The sequence below is a fragment of the Leptopilina boulardi genome, unplaced genomic scaffold (assembly GCF_019393585.1).
Source record: "Leptopilina boulardi isolate dan_hultmark-lab unplaced genomic scaffold, ZJU_Lbou_2.1 LbouV2_325, whole genome shotgun sequence".
Classification (NCBI taxonomy): Eukaryota; Metazoa; Arthropoda; class Insecta; order Hymenoptera; family Figitidae; genus Leptopilina; species Leptopilina boulardi.
Window position 1 is genome coordinate 4,652,156 of NW_026137891.1, and position 21,562 is coordinate 4,673,717.

Below are 21,562 nucleotides of genomic sequence, written 5' to 3' on the forward strand. Positions count from 1 at the left end.
ATTGCTCGAGGGGCTGATTTCGTTTATGTAATAAAACATTTATAACAAAACTCTCTTTGGCATGTATATATATATATATGTATGTATGTATATACACGAGGTCGACCAACGCCTCTCTCGGGCTGGCGTGAAAAAAATGCTGAAACAATTAAAAAAAATTAAAGGAGATACACGTCGCCGCATCGTTCTTGTAGAAAGCTTCTCTCATCGAGGATCCAATCGGAGAACTCGGATTGAACGGAGGGGTTAGCGTGGGACTTGGTTTCTGCCAGCCCTTATAGACAGGTTCTTCGTTCCGCGCGCCAATCGTCGCATCGCTTTTGGCGATTGCGTTTCTCAATAATTAGTGCAAATTTTCATTATTTTTTTTTTTTTTAATAATAACAACATCGGAGAAATGGTTTATTTAAAAATACTTCTGGCCTCTGCCATATTTTCCTCTGGGGTGAGTTTTTCACTTTTTTTATTCACACTAATAATTTTTTTTTCCAATAACAAAAATTAGAAAAAAAATTAATTTTTTTTTTCAATAACAATTAGAACAAAATTTTTTTATTTTTATTATAATTAGGCAAAAAAAATTTTTTTTTTTAAAAAAAAGCAATAAGTAAAATTTAATAACAAATTGCAAAGCAATTTTGATAATAAAGATATCTTGCAAAAGAAAAAATATATATATATAAAGAGATGGCAAATAAAATTGTCCAATAAATTTTGAACGATTTATACTGAAGAAACAATTTGCCTCTTTGACTTTGTATGGAAAATTATTCACTATTCAATGAAAATTTCTACAAATCGTTACTGCAATTCCCTCTTGTCTGTCAACGATTCGATGTAGTTAACTGTGATTATTTTGTAATACAAGATAAACAATGTACAATTTTTTTTTTTTTTTTTTCATAATGAAAGAATGTGACAATAATAATGTTTCACAATGTTGTTGTTGTTTTTATTTTGCAAAATTAAATAATCTCCCTAAGTGTAGTGTAACTAATTGTTTTTTAAATTTACACTAGTGCGGAATTGAAAAAAAAGTGTCGTTATAAAAAAAAGTGTAGTTAAATATTATACTGCTTTGGCCTTCGAACTATGATGTTTTTATTTTTAGAACATCCGTTATCAATAATTAATTTAGCTGATAATTATAGGAGATTTTATGTAAAAAAAAAAAAAACTTATATTGTTCTTTTTTTTACTGTGGGAAAAAAATATTTCTCGAATGACAAATGTCAAATGTGATTTTATAAAATGTTGAGTGATGTGTTAATAAAAATGCAACGAAAATTTTTTATGGTAAAAAAATATATCAGTGGATAAAATAAATGAAATTTTAATTAATTGGAGTAATGTTTCAAAAAAAAGGTCACGTGAGTAAAAATGAAAAAAAAATAAAAAAATAAAGTATAAAATATTGGATAAAAAAATTAAACAAAAAATATTTTTAAAAAATATTGAATAAAAAATATTGAATAAAAATATTAAAATGCATAGCAATAAATAAATAAAAAATATTTAATTAAAAATATTGAATAAAAAATATTTATTTATTTATTTAACATTAAAAACAAAATACTGAATAAAAAATATTGAATTGAAAATATTGAATAAAAATATTGAACGAAAAATATAGAGTAAAAAATATTAAATGCACGGAAAAAAATCTTTACCTGGAACAGCGATAAGTTTCACTGGAATAGCAATATATTTCACTAAAATAACTAAAATTTTCGCTATTCTAGAGAAACATATCGCTGTTCCAGATAAAGATTTTTTTCCGTGTAAAAATATTGAATAAAAAATTTTGAATAAAAATATTGAAATTCTTAGCAATAAATAAATAAAAAATATTGAATAAAAAAATAGAATAAGAAAAATAGAATAACAAATATTGAAAACAAAATACTGAGTAAAAAATATTGAATAAAAAAAATAGAATAACAAATATTAAAAACAAAATACTGAATAAAAAATATTGAATAAAAAGTATTGAATAAAAAATATTGAATAACAAATATTAAAAACAAAATACTGAATAAAAAATATTGAATAAAAAGTATTGAATAAAGAATATTTAATAACAAATATTGAGTAAAAAATATTAAAGAAATACATTAAAACACCAATAAATAGATAAATAAAAAATATTGAATTGAATATAGTGAATCAAAAAAAAGGACATAAAAAAAAAATTTCCAAAAAAGTCCCCTTAGATAAAAATTAAAAAATTAATCATCATTAATCAAATTAAAAAAAAATTGAAGCGTGTCAAAAAATCTAAAAAAAAACTCCAACCTCAATTTCTAAATCCTTTATGGCATATTCTCATCAGTTTATGTCATCGAATTTGCATATACATAGTTATTTTGTAATTTTTTTTTTTTTTAATTTTTTTTTTTTAGATTGATTTCGAGTTATGCAAGAAAATAAAACAGTGATTTATGAATAATTTTGGTCCAGTCGTAAATTGATTCCATAATGCTCGGGTTTCGAGAGATAAGATATTATTTGTTCAATGCTATGTATGCTATCCTTTTTAAGGAGAAAGTTTAATGATATGCATACATGTATATATATATCATATATACAATTGTATAATATGTTATAGAGTTCTATATATATATATTCCAATATAATGACGTTAATTTATTCTTCATCTTCATATATGATTCTTTGTAATGCACTTCGAAAAAAATAGATCATCGTCTCTCTAATACCGCGCACACTATGCATGAATAAAGAAGATTGCAATGATCTGTTTGCATCATTTACATTCCAAGGTTTACAGGCTGTAACGCCTCAAGGAGACGCGCATTACAAATATTGTATAAAGTTTGAGTGAAAAAAAAAAAAAAAATGAGGAATAACGAAAAAAAAAAATTTTAGCTTTGTCTAAATTATCACTGTTTTTATTATTTATTTTATTATAAAAAAGTTTATGTCTCAATTCGTAACTTTCTTTTATTTTTAAATCATCTCTAATGGTATAATTCAAGTTTAAATTATTTCTCTTTAATGGCAAACTAGTTTAAATTTCCATTAATTGCGGCTCTAGTTTGAATTATTCTTATTTTCCGCTTTTTTCGTTAATTCGATGATTTCTTTATGCTTGGAACTTTTTTTTATTTTTATAATGATGTTTACTATTTTTCTTTCAACTCTTGGTGTTTAGTTGGTTTTTTAAAAATAATTTTTCCTGTTTGTGATTTTTCCATTTTTTTTTTTTTTTACTATTTTTCCGTTTTTTACTAATTTTTTGTTTTATTACTATTATTCCATTTTTATTTATTTATTTTAATTTCGGTTTTAATTTTAATTTTCTATTTTAATTTTAACTATTTTTTTGTAAGAAGCATTTTTGTAAATAAACGGACTTACAAAAATTAAAATGCTTTTTCGTACACTGAAAAAAAGAAAAAGTAATTTTTACTACTTTCATAGTAAAACAGGAACTGTCCGAAGTTTCTGCGCATCTCTGGCAATTTTTACTCCAAAAATAGTAAAATTAACTATTTTTGTAGTAAATTTTACTGTTCCGTACTAATTTTTACTATTTTTAGAGTAAATTTTACTATTTTTGGACTAAAAGTTGCCAGAGATGCGCAAAAACTTCGGATAGTTCCCATTTTACTATAAAAGTAGTAAAAATTACTTTTTCTTTTTTTCCGTGTAGTAAATGGCACTATGTAATTTATTTATTTAAAATTTTCAAATTATAATTCTTCCTAATACCAAATTGTTAGAAAAATATGAAAAAATTTCGCAAAAAATAGGAACAGTACAAAAATACTGTTTTTATTTTATCGAAACCGTTTTTATCCGAAAAAATAAAACAGTATTTTTGTACTGTTCCTATTTTTTGCGGAATTTTTTCCCATTTTTCTAATAATTTGGTATTAGGAAGAATTATAATTTAAAATAAATAAATTAAATAGTGCCATTTACTACCAAAAAGGCATTTTAATTTTTGTACGCCCGTTTATTATTGTAAATTAATAATTATAAAAATAAATAAAATAAAATAAGTAAAATAAATAAATAAAAACAAAATAAATATAAATGAAACAAAAATATTAATTAGGAAAATTGAATTAGAAAAATCGTTAAGAAACCCATTCCATACTTTTCAATTTTGATTTTCGATTATTAGAATGTTCAAAAAAAAAATTTCGTATATTAAGAACATTTGTTTTTTATTTCCTTCTTTTTGTGAATTATTTTCCATTTACAAAATGTTTCTTATTTCAAAAAAAAAAAATCAAATCTATTTCATAAAATTATAATACTCCCACTTTTTTTTTTGCCAAAAATATGCAAAATATAATCTCAAATCTAGAATAAATTTTTTTCTCCTATTTTTTTTTTTAAATTTATAATCATTTCTTTCGTCATATTATGTAGATACCTTTTCCTGGATGTTAGCCTTTTTTTTCCTCTCAATTCGACAAAAAAAGAAAAAGAATTCACTTTAAATAAGATTCAAGGCCATGTGGAAGGGAATAGACATATTATGTACGCTCTTTTTATGGAATTAATTAATTGTTTTTTTTTTTGTTTTGTTTCGTTTTTTTTTTTTACTATCTAATTGGCCTATTTATTTTGTGGTCGGAGTGTATTCGCGGAGATTTATCAAATCATTAGGTTTCGCGTGAGGAAGGAAAAAAAAAAAGGAATGAGTGAGAAACCGAAAATAATGTAACAATTTTGTAATCGTCCACAAGGTCTTTTTGCGAATTCATGAGAGAGGATCCCGAAATGCGGGCCAACAAAACACTCATCGTATTGTATTGCTTAACTTTCATTCCTGCGTAATAGCGATGCTCTACTGCCTATTAAGCGTTTATAAAACAGTTTTCACCCAGTGGAAAAAAGAAAATAAATAAAATTTTCTATTTTTATCGAAAAATAATAACAAAAATTAAAACAAAAAATCAAAATTCAAATTCAAGCAAAAAATCAAAAAATTAAAATTCAAACAAAAAATAAAAATTCAAATTCAAACAAAAAATAAAAATTCAAATTCAAAAAAAAAATCAAAATTCAAATTCAAACAAAAAATCAAAATTCAAATTCAAACAAAAAATTAAAATCGAAAATTGAAGTAAAAAATTGAAATCAAAAATTAAAATAAGAATTGAAATACCTAAAAAACTTTTAAAAATTAATATGACAAATTGATGTAAGAAATTAAAATCAAAAATTAAAATAAAAATTGAAATAAAAAATTTTTAAAAATTAAAATAAAAAGATAAAGAGAATAAAAATTAAAAAAGTTAAAAGAAATGAAGAGAATAAATTAAAAATTAAAATAAAAAAAAATTATAATAATAAAAATTATAACGATGAATAAAAGTGATGGTGAAATAAAAGAAGATACACATTACTTGAAATATAGTATAATAGCATCTCTTTCAAAAAAGGCAAAGGAACAAGATTTTTTTTTTTCGCATGCTTTATGGCACATTATTTTCAAGTATCCAGTTTACCTTCTATTTGTGGTCCCTATAAAACCATCTAAGGAATATAATGTTTTATTATTTAAAAAAAAAAAAATCTTTCATGACAAAAAAGATTTTTTTTTTTGCCTATAATATCTGATTTTCTGGAACTGTTACATATTTTTTTTTTTGGAAAAAAAAACTTATCATCATCTCAGCTCTTTTAAAGTAAAGGCACATGAGAGTGAAAGCAAACATCATATATACATCAGAATATATTGAAGGCCTACGAGATTCTCCTGCTCCAAATTTGGTTGAAAGTTTGTAGTAACAATCTTGCCTGATAATTTTTTTTTTTACATCTACCAAAAAAAAAAAAAATTGTGCGATTTTTTTTTAACACATTTTAAAAGTGTATTCATCACACGTGAAATGAATCGCTAAACGCATGTATGTAATAAATACCCTCCCTTTTTTAGATAGTCGACAGTGCAAGGCTCAAGCGTCAAACTGGTATTTCACAAGAAAATGGGGCAGTGATCGATAGTGTATTTAATGTAAGTTAATTAACCTAAGCAAAAATTTCTTTAATTCTTATCTTACTGTTGTATTTTTTTTTTTTTTTCTTTTTTTTGCTTCATTTCTTTTGCAAATATATACGAAATAAAATAGTTAAGTTTTATTTAATTAACTTGGGGATTATTGACGTAGTGAAATTTATTGTTATAAAAATTTTACAGATACCAATTACTGCCATTAAACAAACTGCCGCGGCTATTCAATCTTTTTCACCAGAAAATAGTGAAACCATCGATAATGTCTTCAAGGTGAGAAATTATGCTTCATTCACTTTCTGTTTGTCATTTAATTTAATATATCTAATGATTTAGAAATTTTTCAACGTTATTTTTTTTTGTATGAAAATCTCTCGATTTACTCGGAACAAATATATTTAAAAGATATCAATGCAAAAAAGAAACGTTTAAACAATAAGTCTGCGAGATAAATATTATAATAATGGAGAATTTTTATTTTTAGAATTTTTATCTAATTATTTATTTTTAGAATAACTTCTATTTATAGAATTTTTATTTATAGAATTTTTTTTGTAATTATTTCTATTAGTATAATTTTTATTTTTAGAATTATTATTTAATTATTTATTTTTAGCAGAATTTTCATTTTTAGAATAATTTTTATTTAAAAAATAATTTTTTGATTTTTTTTTTTTTTTTAATAATTTGTATTTTTTGGTTACAGATTCCCATTACCACATTGCAGGCAGTGGAGAAATTGGTGAAAAATCGAAATCCACAAAAACGACGTGATATTCAGGAGGAAAAATTGAAACGACAAAAATTAAAGAAGGAAAAATTATTAGAAAAACAGGAGCAAATGAGATTGCAAAAATTGCAAAAAGAAGAATTGAGAAAAAAAAAACTTCAATTTCAAAAGGAAAAATATCATCGTAAAAAAGATCAATTGGGATTGAATAATCATTTGGTGGGTCATCATGGAATTTCAGGAAGTCATGGACTTGGAAATTTTGGTAGTCACGTTCATGTGAGTCACATTGGACATATCAGTCGTCCTCTCCATCATGGAAGTCATGGTAAATTGATTCCTTTTTTTTTTTTTTTTAATCAAAATTCATTTTTTTACTAACTTTTTAATAACTTAATAATTATTTAATTTATTAAATTATTTATTATTTTAACATAGGTAATAATTATTAATTTAATTAATTATTCTTTAATTCACTTGATAATTATTAAATAATTAACTTATTAACAATTATAAGCTTTAAATATTTTTAAAAATAATTAATAATTAATTTAATTTCCTTTTAGGTTTTTTTTATCTTTTAAACTTTCTTTCACAGGATTGAAAATCCTGTTCAAAATTTTGATTCGATAAAATCGTATATAAAAGAAAATAAAAAAATATTTTTGTTGATTTATTTTTACTTGTTACTTTTTATTGTATTAAAATTCAATTGTATTTTTTTGTTTTCGTAATTAATTTCAATTTTTCAAAAAATAATGAAAAATATCTATAAGAAAAAAAATGTTTATTTATTTTATTTGGAGTTAACAATTATTAATGATAATTAATATAAATGAAAAAAAAAATTCTGAAACAAAAAAAAAATTTAGGCTAAATATTAATGAAATTTTTTTAGCCCAGGGTAACACTTACGAAGTACATGAAATAATTGACGAACCGCCATTTGTTTGGCCCGGTTGGCCAGGATCGACATTTTTCAAAATTGAAAATAAAATAGCCCCAAAAGATGAGGAGCCGAAAAAAGATGAGCCATTGGAAAATAAAATTGCACCGAAAAATGAGGAAAAAATTGAAAAACCCGAACCAAGAATAAGTAGAAGAAGCAGTTTTCGATTTGAAAGTGATTCACCTCCAAAAAATTTTTTCCCTACTAATTAAATGTCCCCCCTTTTCTTCCACTTAAGATTTTTATTTATGAATTATACATAAAAATGACAACGGAAATTTTTTTCCGACATTAAAAAACAAATACTTATTTTTATGTATATATTACGTACAAATCCATTTTTTTTGTCTTGCAATTGTCATTTATTATTAAAAAAAAACACACAAACTTAATTATCCTGAATGTATAGTGACCGAAAGATAATTTTTTTAATTGCAAGATGATGGACAAACGAAACTTGTCCTTGTACATATAAAAAAAAAAAAATACGTTACTTTTAATGACTTCTGTAAAAAGATAAGAAAAATAAAACTAAGACAATTAATTATAAATGAGATTTGTGCAATGGTGTGATTTTTTTCTAATTCTGAAAAAAAAACCAGGTGAGAACGAAATCATGTTTTTCTCGACTTTTTTTTCTTCTCAAAGTATATGAATCACATTGTATATATAGGAAAAAAAAGGTATTATCCATTAATTGCAATAGAACGAAAAAGGAAATGCGTTAATGAAACATAATTCAATACGAAGTCAGACTTCGTAAAGAGATATATATAGTTTTTTTTCTCCTCAAAATTTTCATTTTTTTCTCTTCCTGATTTTTTTTTTCAAATTTTTATTTCTTCTTTGCAAATTTTTTTGCACAAATTATTATAATTACACAAAATTATTTTCCTAAATTCCTTTCTAATTATATTGTTCTTTGAAATTCTTTCCTCGTAAACGAACTTTCCTAACTTTTCCTCGGAACTATTTTCCAAACAATTATACATGTATTTAAAAATTATTTTCAAACTATATATTTGACAAAAAAATATATAATTTATTTCCGAAAACTTATTGGAAATTTATTATAATTGGGTAATTTGGTAAAAAAAAAAATTTGGAAAAAAAACATCGATAAATCTCTCGGCACATTGAAGGAATTATAAGGAAGATAATAAAGTAACTTGAAACTATTTATTCTTTTGTTTCATTGATTAAATCTCCATATGAGGGGGGTATTTAAAAATTTATTTAAAACAATAATGGAGAACTACTAATATATTATCATCGAGTGTTTGAAACATGAAAGAAATTACAATTATTCAAGCGTTAAAAGGCATATTGTTTAGAGATTACTATTTCCTCTACGCAAACAACAATATAATTATACGATATTATCTCTTAGGGAGGCGAAATTATTATCTATGATGAAACTACTGACGGGATTATTGTGTTGGGGCGTCACATAAATATCCGTTTAGAATTTAGCACGTTGATTTTATATTAAAAAGAGAAAAAAAAATAATACAAAGATCAATGAACTTGTCCCGTTGTGGAGATTAAAACACACGCGAGCACTGCAGAATCTCAAAGGACCTGATTTGCCATTTTTGTTAATCGTTACAGAAAAACGAATTCCTCATTCCATTTCTATCATTTCTTACGTCAGATAAAAATTTCTCGCTTTACTATAAGAATCTCTCTGCCTTGAGAATTGACAGCTGGTTATAGGAAGAAAAAAATAAAAAAAAAAAACCTGTTTTCTAGTTAAAAATTTATTTACATCTCAAATTATTTTTTCCAATTTAAATCAGTGCCATCCTAATTAGTTGCATTTGGTTGCGCAATTTTTTTTTTATTTTTTTATTGTAAAATTAAAAATTTAATATTTAAAAATTTTATTCAAATATAAATTTAATACAAATAAAAATTTTATACAATTAAAAATTTAATGCAAAAAAAATTTTAATACAAAAATATAAATTTAATGCAATTAAAAATTTAAGACAAATAAAGATTTGTAAATTTGTAATTTATAATTTGTAAATAAAATAATTGTTTTTTAGTTAAAAATTTATTTAAATCTCAAATAATTTTTCCAATTTAAATCAGTGCCATCCAGTGTTGCGCAATTTTTTTCAGTTTCTGTATTGTAAAATTAAAAATGTAAATACAATTAAAAAATTAACAAAATCAAAAATGTAATATAATTAAAAATTTAATACAATTAAAAATTCAATACAATTAAAAATTTAATGAAATTGAAAATTGAATATAATTAAAAATCTAATGAAATTGAAAATTTAATGCAATTAAAAATCTAATGAAATTGAAAATTTAATGCAATTAAAAATCTAATGAAATTGAAAATTTAATGCAATTAAAAATTAATTTAATGAAATTAAAAATTCAATAAAATTAAAAATTTAATAAAAAATCAAAAATTTAATAAAATTGAAAAATTACAATTGAAAATGTAATACCGATGAAAAATTGAATAGAATTTATTATTTGAAATTTTTTATAAAATTTGTTTTGCTGTTGCGAAAATTTTTCAAACACTGAAGTATATTATTATTTATTGTTGTACATATTTCGTGGGTATTAATTTTTTTTTTTTCATTCACCGATTTATCATATTGTTTAATAATGCCCAGAGGTAATTAAAATTTTTTTTTGCAAGTACACAGCAGCAATAATCTGATATCCAAATCAAAAATTCCAAAATTCTTCCCGTGAAAGTAATGGAACAAAATGATATTAATCAATGTTGCTTAACTTTTATTTACCCGCTTTCGTTGAAGATATATAAATTTTTAACTCTTTTATCTCTTTCTGTTTGATATGAGAATCGATCATTGAGAATTTAAAACATAAATAATAATTTTGTGATTAAAATATATAGATATATAAAATATTCGTTATTATGGGAAAGAATATTTTTTTATATGAATTATGATAATATTTTTTATATTAAAAAAATAGTATTTTGTTGTTAGTTAAAAATAGCTAATAATATTTAATATTAATAATAATAATAAAAATCAATAATAATAATAATAATAATATGAAAAATGAAAATAATATTTAATATTAGTTAATAATAGTAGTAATAGTTAATAGTATAAGAAAATAAAAAAAAAATTGTAATACGTTAAAAATAAAAAAATAGAAACAGAAAATAGTAAAGTAATGTCAATATTAGCAAGTTTAAGAAGTTTACAAGTTGAACTTTAAGTAGATTATTTGCATATATATATTGTAAAAAACCTATAAATGTAAACTAGGGAATATAAGTGTTTAAAATAAGGAGTAAAATATCAATAAATTTTAATTTTTTCTATTTTAAATTTTTCCCTATTTTTTTTATTACGCGCGAGACCTAAATGTTAATTTATTTTCAATTACAACATTCTCTTCGCACAGTCTTTGATTTTTTTTCCGCATAACTTGGCGAAATGTTGTTTTTTTTTCTTTTATTTCACACCATTTAATGGCATATAAATAACAATAAAATATTAATAAAAAGAAGGTAATGAAAATAATAATAAAATGTTTTTTTTTTAAAGAATTTTTATATTTTTTATTATCCTATTGAAAAAATCTATTTTTTTTATAATTAACATTTTTCTAATTTTTCTATTCCATTCTATTTTTCTATTTTAATTTTACTTAAATTTTAGATACGACTTATAAAAAAAAAAAAATTAAAAAAATTAATAATTAAAAAAATAAAAAATAAATATTTAGTGGAATATTTCCTGTAAAGTAAATAAATAAGACAAAAAAGAAGCATAAATATAAGTAGAAACAGGGGAATAAATTTAATGAAATAAATAAATTTACTTCACAAAAAAAAAAAAATTTAATTAATGGAGACTAAAGAATAATAAATCATGAAATAAATAATAAGTAAAAAAAAGCACTTGAAACATTGAATAACGATCATTGAACATGAATTGATGAAATAAAAATTGTGTAAGATAAGAAAAAATATTGTTCAATTCGGATATTTACGATATGATATAGAGAGACAATCGAATTTTTTTTTTTTTGCATTTACAAAAACAATGATATTCAAAACCTTGACTCAAGTGAATGGTGTTCGAAGATTTTTTTTTTTTTTATTTACGAAACACAAAAGCATTTTTTTTTTCTCTCTTGGAGTTTGACAAAGATGTTGAGACTCACCTTCTCTCTCTCTCTCTCTCTTTCTGTTTTCTGCGCGCGGGAAGCAAATTGTCCGAGAGAGGCCTTTTTAGAAATTCCCCAACATCGAGAACTCTCGCTACTATACACTACTACCTGTTTGTTAGTAATCGCGAGAATGTCGAGTGAAGTGCAAGTGACGCTTGTGCTGCTTGTTGCGGTATTAACAACCCTTTCATCAGGTTTTCCGCAAAAAATCACAAACGCTGACAAAACATCTCAGGAATCCTCAGGTGGTGTGAGTGTGAAATTTTTTCTCAATATTATTTTCCCATTTTAAAAAGAAAACAAAAAAAGAAAAGAAATGCCAAGCACGACAAATATCTCGAGAGAGAGAGAGAGAGACGAGGGATAATTGAAAAGTAAACAATTTTTATTTTAATTAGAAATTTATTTGTTAAATATTATTTGTTTAAATTTTTTTATATTTAATGTTATTAATTATAATTAATAAATAATAATAATTAATAATACAATTAATTAATTTTATATTAAATTTATTTTTCATTATTATTTATTGTTAAATATTATATTTATATTATTTGGTGAATATTTAATTAATTTATTTATTTAATTACAATGGAATACAATAAAATATTTAATATTATATTCATATTATTTATTATATATTTAGTTAATTAATTTATATATTTAATTACAATGTAAAACTATAATAAATTTATATTATTTGCCAAATATTATATTCATATAATTTATATTGTTATATATATTTTATTTTATAATTACATTAATAATAATTTATTATACTAATATTTGTTATAATTACCTACAGTAAAAACTAGTTTTAAAATTTAGAAATGACATTGAAATTAATTTTTCGATTTAATAATAATAATTATATCATTATAAAATAATAATAAAATAATATAAAATAAATAAATTAATAACGAATTAATTAATAAATTAAATAAACAATAATATTTTGTGAATTGTTAATTATTAATAATAATATTATTTTTAATTATTTTCTAATAAAGAAAAAGAAATAAAAATATTAATAGCAAATGAAAATAAATTTATTTAAATTTAATTTATTTTTAAATTAATTTATTTTTAAATTAATTTCTATATATTAATAAATAATTAAAATAATAGAATAAAAAAAATTTTAAATCAGCTTATTTTGTACCAAATGTCACCTGAAATTTTCAAGTTCACATTTCTCCATTGAATTGAATTTCTTTTTTTTTCAAGGATAACAATCTAATGGATTGCGAAGTTCATAAATTGCAAAATAAGAGGAAAACAAAAATTGTTTATTAAGAAATTGAAAGCTTAATTGCATATACACACAGATTTATAAATATATATTATAAACATTGATGGGAATAGAAAGTATAAATCCTTGAATTGATTGAATTCTGGATCATTTCTGTGCAATTTTGTTGCACAAGATTTTGTGAGCATTTTTACTCTAAAAAAAATTGTGTAATATTCCTGATATATTGCCGCAGACATCTTTTGCAGTTTCATTGCATTAAGGGATTTTTTTTGTAATTTTTTTTTTTTTTTCATCGAAAAATTGAGAAATGAAAAAGGAGATCTGTCTCTGTTTAAAAAGAAGGAGGGAAGGGAAACTACGTAATTAGTCAGGATTGCTGTAATATGACGTATTGACGTGAAAACGTAAGAGAGAAAGGTCTTACGGAAGTAGTGTGTACTCTGTACATATACACACTAAAAATGTATATTGACTTTTCAAATATACTTTCACGTTCAATTGTCTTAATTCTTTTTTTTTTAATTTACATTCTTGTTTATCACTTTCAGTGTGGCTTGCAAATAATTTGCTAATTTAAAACAAAAAAAGAAAATGAATTATTTATATTGAAAATTAAATTTTTTGTTTTTAATAATATACAAAAATTATAATTTGTAAACGTTGAAAATTATAATAAATTTAAATGCTTTCTTTCGAGGTTTATATTTGTGTTGTCGTTTATTCACGACATTGTTTTCTAATTATATATTGTCACGTTGAATTTTTATCTGATTTTTAAAATTAATTTTTAAATTAGTTTTTTCATTATTATTTTAATTATATCTACCCGTGTGGAAAAGTGATGTGGGCCCCCAGCGGGGGCCCTTATGGATCGCCCTCATGCCATGAGGGCCGCATATGGATGATCCATAGGGGCCCCTCATGGAAACGACATGCTCATCGATGAGGGCGCCCGCATGGGCGATCCATGAGGGTGCCCCTACGGGCGCCCTTATGGGCCCTCACGTTTGCCCTCATCTTGCCCTCAAGTTTGCCATAATGTTTTTTAATCAATAATATTAATAATAAAAGTTAATTAATAATAAATAAGCTTAAGTTATGAATAAATAACATATTTATTTAATAATTATTCAATTTTAAATTAAATTCTTACTCAAATTGAATTTATTAATTAACGTTCTAATTAATTAACTGTCGGATATAATTAAAAGTAATAATAAATTAATTAATTAAAAAATTAAAAAATATGTAATTTATGCATACTATTAAGTAACGGATATTTTCATTTTTCAATTAATTCATACATAGAATTAATGATTAAACGCAAACCTGAGAAATAAATAAATCTAACGCATGGGGGGAATCGAACCTACGACCTACGGACTATGAGTCTAACGCTTTACCAACTACGCTACGCACGCTACTTCAAAACGAATGCTAACTTCTTGATGCTATTTAAACTTCAAAAATACCTAACAAAGAAAAGTGCTTAACATCATTTAGTTAAAGTTAAGATATTAAATTATATTTTCCAATCAAATGCAATTTATAAAATATAATTAATTATATGCTTTATGATTATTATCATGAATCATCTCAGGTGAATTTTCAAAAAAGTGTAAATATATTTTTATTAAAAACGCGTTTTTCGTTGTTTTGAATCATTGGAAACATTCATTTTTTGTTGATAAAAAAATATTTGATTTTTGGACTTAGAAAATTTTGCTAATCGATCATGAGGGCGATCCATGCGGGGCCCCTACGGTGGCCCTCATCTATTTTGCCATAAGTGTGAGTGTTATTTTCAAAAAAGTGTCAATATATTTTTATTAAAAACGCGTTTTTCGTTGTTCTGAATCATTGGAAACATTCATTTTTTGTTGACGAAAAAATATTTGAATTTTGGACTTAGAAAATTTGGCTAATCGATCATGAGGGCGATCCATGCGGGCCCCTACGATGGCCCTCATCTATTTTGCCATAAGTGTGAGTGTTATTTTCAAAAAAGTGTAAATATATTTTTATTAAAAACGCGTTTTTCGTTGTTCTGAATCATTATAAACATTAATTTTTTGGTGATAAAAAAATATTTGATTTTTGGACTTAGAAAATTTTGCTAATCGATCATGAGGGCGATCCATGCGGGGCCCCTACGGTGCCCCTCATGGATTCGCCATATGGATCAGCCCTCATGGGCCCCCGCCGGGGGCCCCGAACTCTTGAGGGCAAGATCGTGGCTTTTTCCACACGGGTATATATTTTTTTTTAAGCTAAAGACAAAAGTAGAGTATATTTAATGCAAATTTGCTTTTGTTTAGAATTTCTGCTCTATTTATGGCTGACTATAATTTATCTTCCCTACTTGAATATGTAATATTTGACTAAGTAGGTGAATGCATTAGACAAATTCGTCACACTTGGCATTTATCATGTTAATTTTTTACACGCAACTAATTTTCGAAATAGGATTAGTCAATTAATAATTAATAATTAATAATTAATAATTAATAATTAATAATTAATAATTAATAATTAATAATTAATAATTAATAATTAATAATTAATAATTAATAATTAATAATTAATAATTAATAATTAATAATTAATAATTAATAATTAATAATTAATAATTAATAATTAATAATTAATAATTAATAATTAATAATTAATAATTAATAATTAATAATTAATAATTAATAATTAATAATTAATAATTAATAATTAATAATTAATAATTAATAATTAATAATTAATAATTAATAATTAATTTATCAATTAGATTGGTAAATTGAAAAGAAAAAAATATTAAAATCAAAAAAGTAAACGAATTAATGTAAATTTCTAGATGCCATTTTTCGATAAAAAAAAACTGACATTTTAGAATCATCTAAATCGCATAATTATGTTAAATTATGTATTAAAAAAAAATTTATAGAAACAGGAAAATATTCTGGTTTTTCTGGACTTTAGACAGTTTCAAGGACTTTAAGTCCTTAAAATATTTTTATTCTAAAAAATTTAGATTTATTTATCATAATATTTATAAAAAAAATTATTTATAAAAAAAATAAATTTTTTATTAGATTTGTTTATTATTATGTTTATTTATTTTGTTGTTGTATTTATAAAAAAATATTTTTTTTTATCATATTTATTTATAATTATAATAAAATATATTTTTTATTTTATATTTCATAATACAAGGATGCAAGTATTAATTTATATTGCATAATGTTAGTCACAAATAATTACTAATTATCTATAAAGTAATTAAAAAAATAATACATAGTTAGAAAATCAAATTAATTCAGAAAATGAGTTATCAAATTTAAAGTCATTGTTAACGATGAGTAAATAAAATACTTTATAATCTTGGTAAATTATGTTTAATTTCTATCATTAAAGTTCGATGATGCTAAAAAATTTCCACTAAAGTAGAAAATTACTATTGACAAATATAATGTTTATTAAAATAATTAATTAACAATTACGTTTTAAATATTTGATAATTTATTAGATAAATAATTGATAATTTAATAGTTAAAATTATAATTTATAAATAATTATTTTACAATTATAAATTATAAATTTATAAATTTATTTATATTTATTTATTTAACAACTAAACGGGTTTACAAAAATAAAAAAGTCTCTTTCGTACTAAAAGTACTAAACTAAATTAGGTATAAGAGAAAAAAAATAATATGATAATAAAATAATAATACAATAATAATAAAATAACAATAAAATAATAATATTATAATAATAAAATAACAATAAAATAATAATAAAATAATAATGAAATAATAATGAAATAATAATAAATAATACAATTGTAAATTATTAACTATAAAGTAGTTAAATAATCAAATAGTGATAATAATGATTAAAAAAACCAGAAATAGAATACAGTACCACTTACTTTTTTTTCCTGTAAAAATACGCTAATAATAAATAATAAAATAATAATTAATTACAAGTTATAAATAATTTTTCCCTAATTTTAAAAAATAGAATTTTACATATACATTTTTTTATTACCATATATATTTTTTCATGAATCATTTTTGAGGTAATATTTTTTTATATTTTTAAAAATTTTTTTTTTAGCCACCGTTTTTGGAATTTAAAAATGGCGCCGTAAGATTGAATTTTGGTGGCTATCACGCGGAAGCTGGACTCGGAGGACTTTTAGGTGGCGGAAGAGCAGGAGGTGGACTTCACGTGAGTGCCGGAACACCTGATGGTTCACATGCTTCCGCAGGATTAGGTGGACTTCTCGGTGACAACGGAAGTGCTGGTATATAAATTTCATTAAAAAAATATAAATAAATAATTTCTAAATAAAAAAAAAATCTCATCATCATAATTCATATTGATATATAAATCATAATTTGTTGACTTTCCCATAAATATATGATGAGAGAAAGTCATATATATATTTTTTTTTATAATCAATGAAAAATGAAAAGAAAATTATTAAATCTGTTTTTAACGTAGCGTTTGATCATTAGAAGATAATATATCTAAAGAAAAAAATTGTGATTTATGTGAAGTGACCTTCGTGCAAGATTTGCTAATCCTTTGTGTTTCTCTTATTGCTTTTAAATTGGAGAAAATTTTGCAATATACGAAAATTATTTTTATTTAAAATACTAATTAATGTTTATTATACGTGACCCTATAAATTTTGTTATAAGGGGAAATAATTATATTGACAGTTGAAGAGAGATGGAAAATGATAAAGAATTTTTCTCCCTTGGTTTATATTGGCGTATAAGTAGAGAATTCCATTTTGGTCAGACAAACGAGAGTCAAAGCCCGCGGAGTCACGTATTTATATTCTTGTTATTTTAATCATTGTCAATCACTCGTAAGGTCAAAAAAAAATATATATATACTAATATCTCGACCAATGTAATAGTAACAAAAATTTGTAATTAAAAAATTATTTTAGCAATAAAAATCCTTTTTTTAATGAATTTCTTAATTATCTTTTTTCTATTTTTATTTATTTGAAATAAAAAATTTTTTATTTTTAAAAATCAAGAATTTTAGAAAAATTAATATTTCACAATATTTGTAATTAAAAAATTATTTTAAATTTGTAGTAAAAATACTTTTTCAAAGAATTTCTTTAATTTTCAACTTTTTTATTTTTATTTTATAGAAAATTTTTTTATTTTTGAAAATCAAGAATTTGAGAAAAAATTAATATTTTACAATATTTTTAATTAAAATTAATTTTTTTTCAGGTGGTGGTTTACATGCCCGAGCAGGATTGGGTAACGGTGGTCCAGAAGCAAAAGCCGGACTTGGCGGAGTTCTCGATGGAACGAAAAAAAAATATGGAGAAGGATCTTTGTTTGCTGATTCAACATGGAAAAAGGGTGAAAAAAATGAAAATGAACGAAAAAATATTCAAGTCATTCCCCGAGCATCGAAGAGTAAAGAGGTGAGTTTCATATGTAATTAAAAATTATATAAAAATATTTATAATTATTTATTTTATTTATTTAAAAAAAATTTTTTAAATTATTAAAATAATAAAACTTTAAATCGCGTCAATTTAAATTAAAAACTATATTTCTATATAGAATCAAAAATTACTCGTGAAACGAATATTATTTAATTACAGAAACTCGCGATTATACGTATAAGTAAGTAAAAAAAGGATTATTTAAATAAATCAGGTAGCATCGTCAGCATCATCATCATCTTCTAAGGACATCACAGCCAATGTTGATTCAGGTGCATCTGCAACATCATCTGATGCAGCTACAGTGACGTCACTAAAAGAAGAAAAGGTAATTATTATTCAAAGTATTGTCACTTTTTTTTGTCTAATAAATTTTTTCTATTCAACAAAAAAAAAAAAGGAATTATAATAATTTAGTTTTAAATTACGAAATTTCTTTTTTTATTGGCAAAAAAAAATAGTAAAAAAATTAATTGAAATAAAAAATAAGTTTCTCGTTAGAGAAATATACATTTTGTCGACAATGACATTTTAATGATGTTGAACGTAGAAATTAATTGTTATTATTACTTCCTTGTGAATATAAAAAGAATGTACATTAACTTTTTTTCTTTATTAAAGAAGATAATTTTAATTACAGTGAATTTTACAAGTCATTACTCTTCAAATAATTACACGATGCCGTCTATCGATAGTTTTTCTTTAATATTTTATTTTATGCGTTTTATTTTATTCTTATTTACAATATTGTAGATTTTACTTTACTATTTTGAATATTTTATTATATTCTGTATCGTATTAGTTACTATACTTTATTGTATATTTTACATTTTATATTTTATATTTTATATTTTATATTTTATATTTAATATTTTATATTTTATATTTTATATTTTATATTTTATATTTTATATTTTATATTTTATATTTTATATTTTATATTTTATATTTTATATTTTATATTTTATATTTTATATTTTATATTTTACAGTACTGTATATTTTACTATACTGTACTATATATTTTACTATATTCTGTATCGTATTGGTTACTATACTATATTGTATTTTCCACTTTACTGTATTGTAAATTTTACTTTACTTAAAAATAAATTTAAAAAAACTAAAATATACTTATAATTTGCAGGATGATGAAGATAAAGATACGGGAATTGGAATATCTGTTCTCAAGATAAAAACATTGGATAAATCGGAACCAATTGAATTTGCAACATCAACAGATACAATTGGTATATTAATTAATTTAATTTTCTTTATTATTTTTTGAAAAAATAATTTTATTATTTATTTATTTATTATTTTATTTAAAAAAATAATTTTATTTAAAAAAATAATTTTATTATTTTTGAAAAATTTAATTATGTATTTTTGTGTATTTCGTAAAAAAAATGATTTTCTTTCTCAACATTTTTTTTTCTCTCGATCTAATAATTACAGACAGTAATTTGGAATCTCGTAATCGTGGGATTTATCCAGCACGTTGGTACAGAAAACGATTCAGAACAGGTGCGAGAAAAAATGTTCTTTATAACACTGTTTTAATACCCGATGGTGATCACGTAGTGGCCCCAAGTTCACCTGGAATTTTTACTCGTGCAGGTCCTGAGGTGTCTTATTCACATAACGATGGTCAAAAAGCCAGTACCTTATTTGATGATATTTTCAATGTAAGTTAATTAATATTTATATAAATAAAACAAAATGGATTTAGAAAAAAGGTAAAAAAATAAATTTATTTTAAAATACCAATTTCAGTCAATTTATTTTATTAATTAATATTTATTAACGAATTAATTAATTATTAATTTTATTATTAGAATTAAATTTGATTTTCATTAATCTATGTTTAAAAAAAAATAATAAAAATTATTTAACAATTTCTGTCATTGTAATTTTTCAGATACCAATTTCAACATTGAATGCAGTGAATCAATTATTAAAAAATAAAATTGGTTGATGCCAATATATAAAATTCCCGCAGATGTGTATTTCAAAATGAAACTCTAAAAATGAATTTGAAAGTAATCGCACGTTTTTTTACACATTGTAATTTTTATATATTTTGTATTCCGTTTACACCTCCGCATGTAAAAATACTCCGACACAAACAAGGTCACAAAAAAAAATGTTTCCACGTTGTCGTCTTGTTTTCTTATTAAAAATTCTGTACATATAATATATATTCGAGCGATTTGTTATTCATTTTAAATGATCTCATGAAATTTTTTATATGCGGAGCAGAAAATTCTTTGTTGTTATTTTCATCGAAATATTTCTTTCTTTCCTTTTTTGTTTAGCAAAATTTTTTCTAATATTTACCAAATAGTAATTTTTCAAAAAATAAATATTTAATTCCTATATAATAAACATTTTATATTAAATATACAATATTTCGTTCTATATAATAATTGTGACGATTTGTATATAATATGAAATTTACGAAAAATTGACGAATTGTTATTAATAATTAATGTATATTTAAAAAAAAAGAATGTTGATCACTTGAAATATTTTTTAATATTAATTTTGATTTGTATATTAAATTAGTCAGTGAAGGGCAAGTAATTTTTTTTTACAATATTCAGTGGTAGAAAGCAGTATTTAGTGAAATGTTGAAGATTACTATTGTTAAAGGCTTGTGTTTATTAATCACATAAATTTTGCACGATATTTATGAATATTATAGCTGACATATTTTTAATAAAGGTTTTCTGTAAAATTTGCTTACAAATATTATTTTACTCTAGTTCATAAATTTTTTTTCAAATTTTCTCATATTAATTAATATTTTTTAAAAATATACAAAAATTATATTTTATTGGAAGAAAAGTTGATTAACCAATTATGGGCCAATTTTCGAAAATTTCAATAACAACAAAAAAAACACTTTCCAAAATGCAAAAAAAATATTAATTATTGCAAAATCATGTTAAACTTGAGGAGCTCGAAAGAGAA

At 22.3% G+C, this 21,562-nt stretch overlaps 2 protein-coding genes across 3 annotated transcripts; both read left to right on the forward strand.

The window, feature by feature from the left end:
* The first annotated feature begins 272 nt into the window (after positions 1 to 272).
* LOC127284486 (uncharacterized) lies at positions 273 to 8,227 on the forward strand. Its single transcript, XM_051309930.1, has 5 exons — positions 273 to 445; positions 5,918 to 5,995; positions 6,179 to 6,265; positions 6,699 to 7,050; positions 7,621 to 8,227. The coding sequence occupies exons 1-5, from the start codon at positions 398 to 400 to the stop codon at positions 7,881 to 7,883; spliced, it is 828 nt and encodes a 275-aa protein (XP_051165887.1). The 5' UTR covers positions 273 to 397; the 3' UTR covers positions 7,884 to 8,227.
* Positions 8,228 to 11,915: 3,688 nt separating this feature from the next.
* Positions 11,916 to 21,343, forward strand: LOC127284487 (uncharacterized). Of its 2 annotated transcripts, XM_051309932.1 has the most exons (8): positions 11,916 to 12,103; positions 17,219 to 17,408; positions 18,364 to 18,563; positions 18,802 to 18,915; positions 19,734 to 19,836; positions 20,045 to 20,113; positions 20,207 to 20,274; positions 20,508 to 21,343. In XM_051309932.1, exons 1-8 carry the CDS (start codon positions 11,984 to 11,986, stop codon positions 20,562 to 20,564), a joined length of 921 nt encoding a protein of 306 aa, XP_051165889.1. In that variant the 5' UTR covers positions 11,916 to 11,983; the 3' UTR covers positions 20,565 to 21,343. The 2 variants fall into 2 exon arrangements, with proteins under 2 accessions (XP_051165889.1, XP_051165888.1); XM_051309931.1 differs by having other exon boundaries at positions 11,917 to 12,103; positions 20,045 to 20,274.
* The last annotated feature ends 219 nt before the right edge of the window (positions 21,344 to 21,562 follow it).

What these genes read in the sequence shown, in the direction of transcription:
- LOC127284486 (XM_051309930.1), top strand. Translation starts at nt 398, where the DNA reads ATGGTTTATTTAAAAATACTTCTGGCCTCTGCCATATTTTCCTCTGGG. An exon ending in TGATCGATAGTGTATTTAAT is followed by an intron (nt 5,996 to 6,178) that starts GTAAGTTAATTA and finishes AAAATTTTACAG; the next exon opens with ATACCAATTACTGCCATTAA. An exon ending in TCTCCATCATGGAAGTCATG is followed by an intron (nt 7,051 to 7,620) that starts GTAAATTGATTC and finishes AAATTTTTTTAG; the next exon opens with CCCAGGGTAACACTTACGAA.
- LOC127284487 (XM_051309931.1), top strand. Translation starts at nt 11,984, where the DNA reads ATGTCGAGTGAAGTGCAAGTGACGCTTGTGCTGCTTGTTGCGGTATTA. An exon ending in GAGCATCGAAGAGTAAAGAG is followed by an intron (nt 18,564 to 18,801) that starts GTGAGTTTCATA and finishes TAAATAAATCAG; the next exon opens with GTAGCATCGTCAGCATCATC. An exon ending in TATTTGATGATATTTTCAAT is followed by an intron (nt 20,275 to 20,507) that starts GTAAGTTAATTA and finishes GTAATTTTTCAG; the next exon opens with ATACCAATTTCAACATTGAA.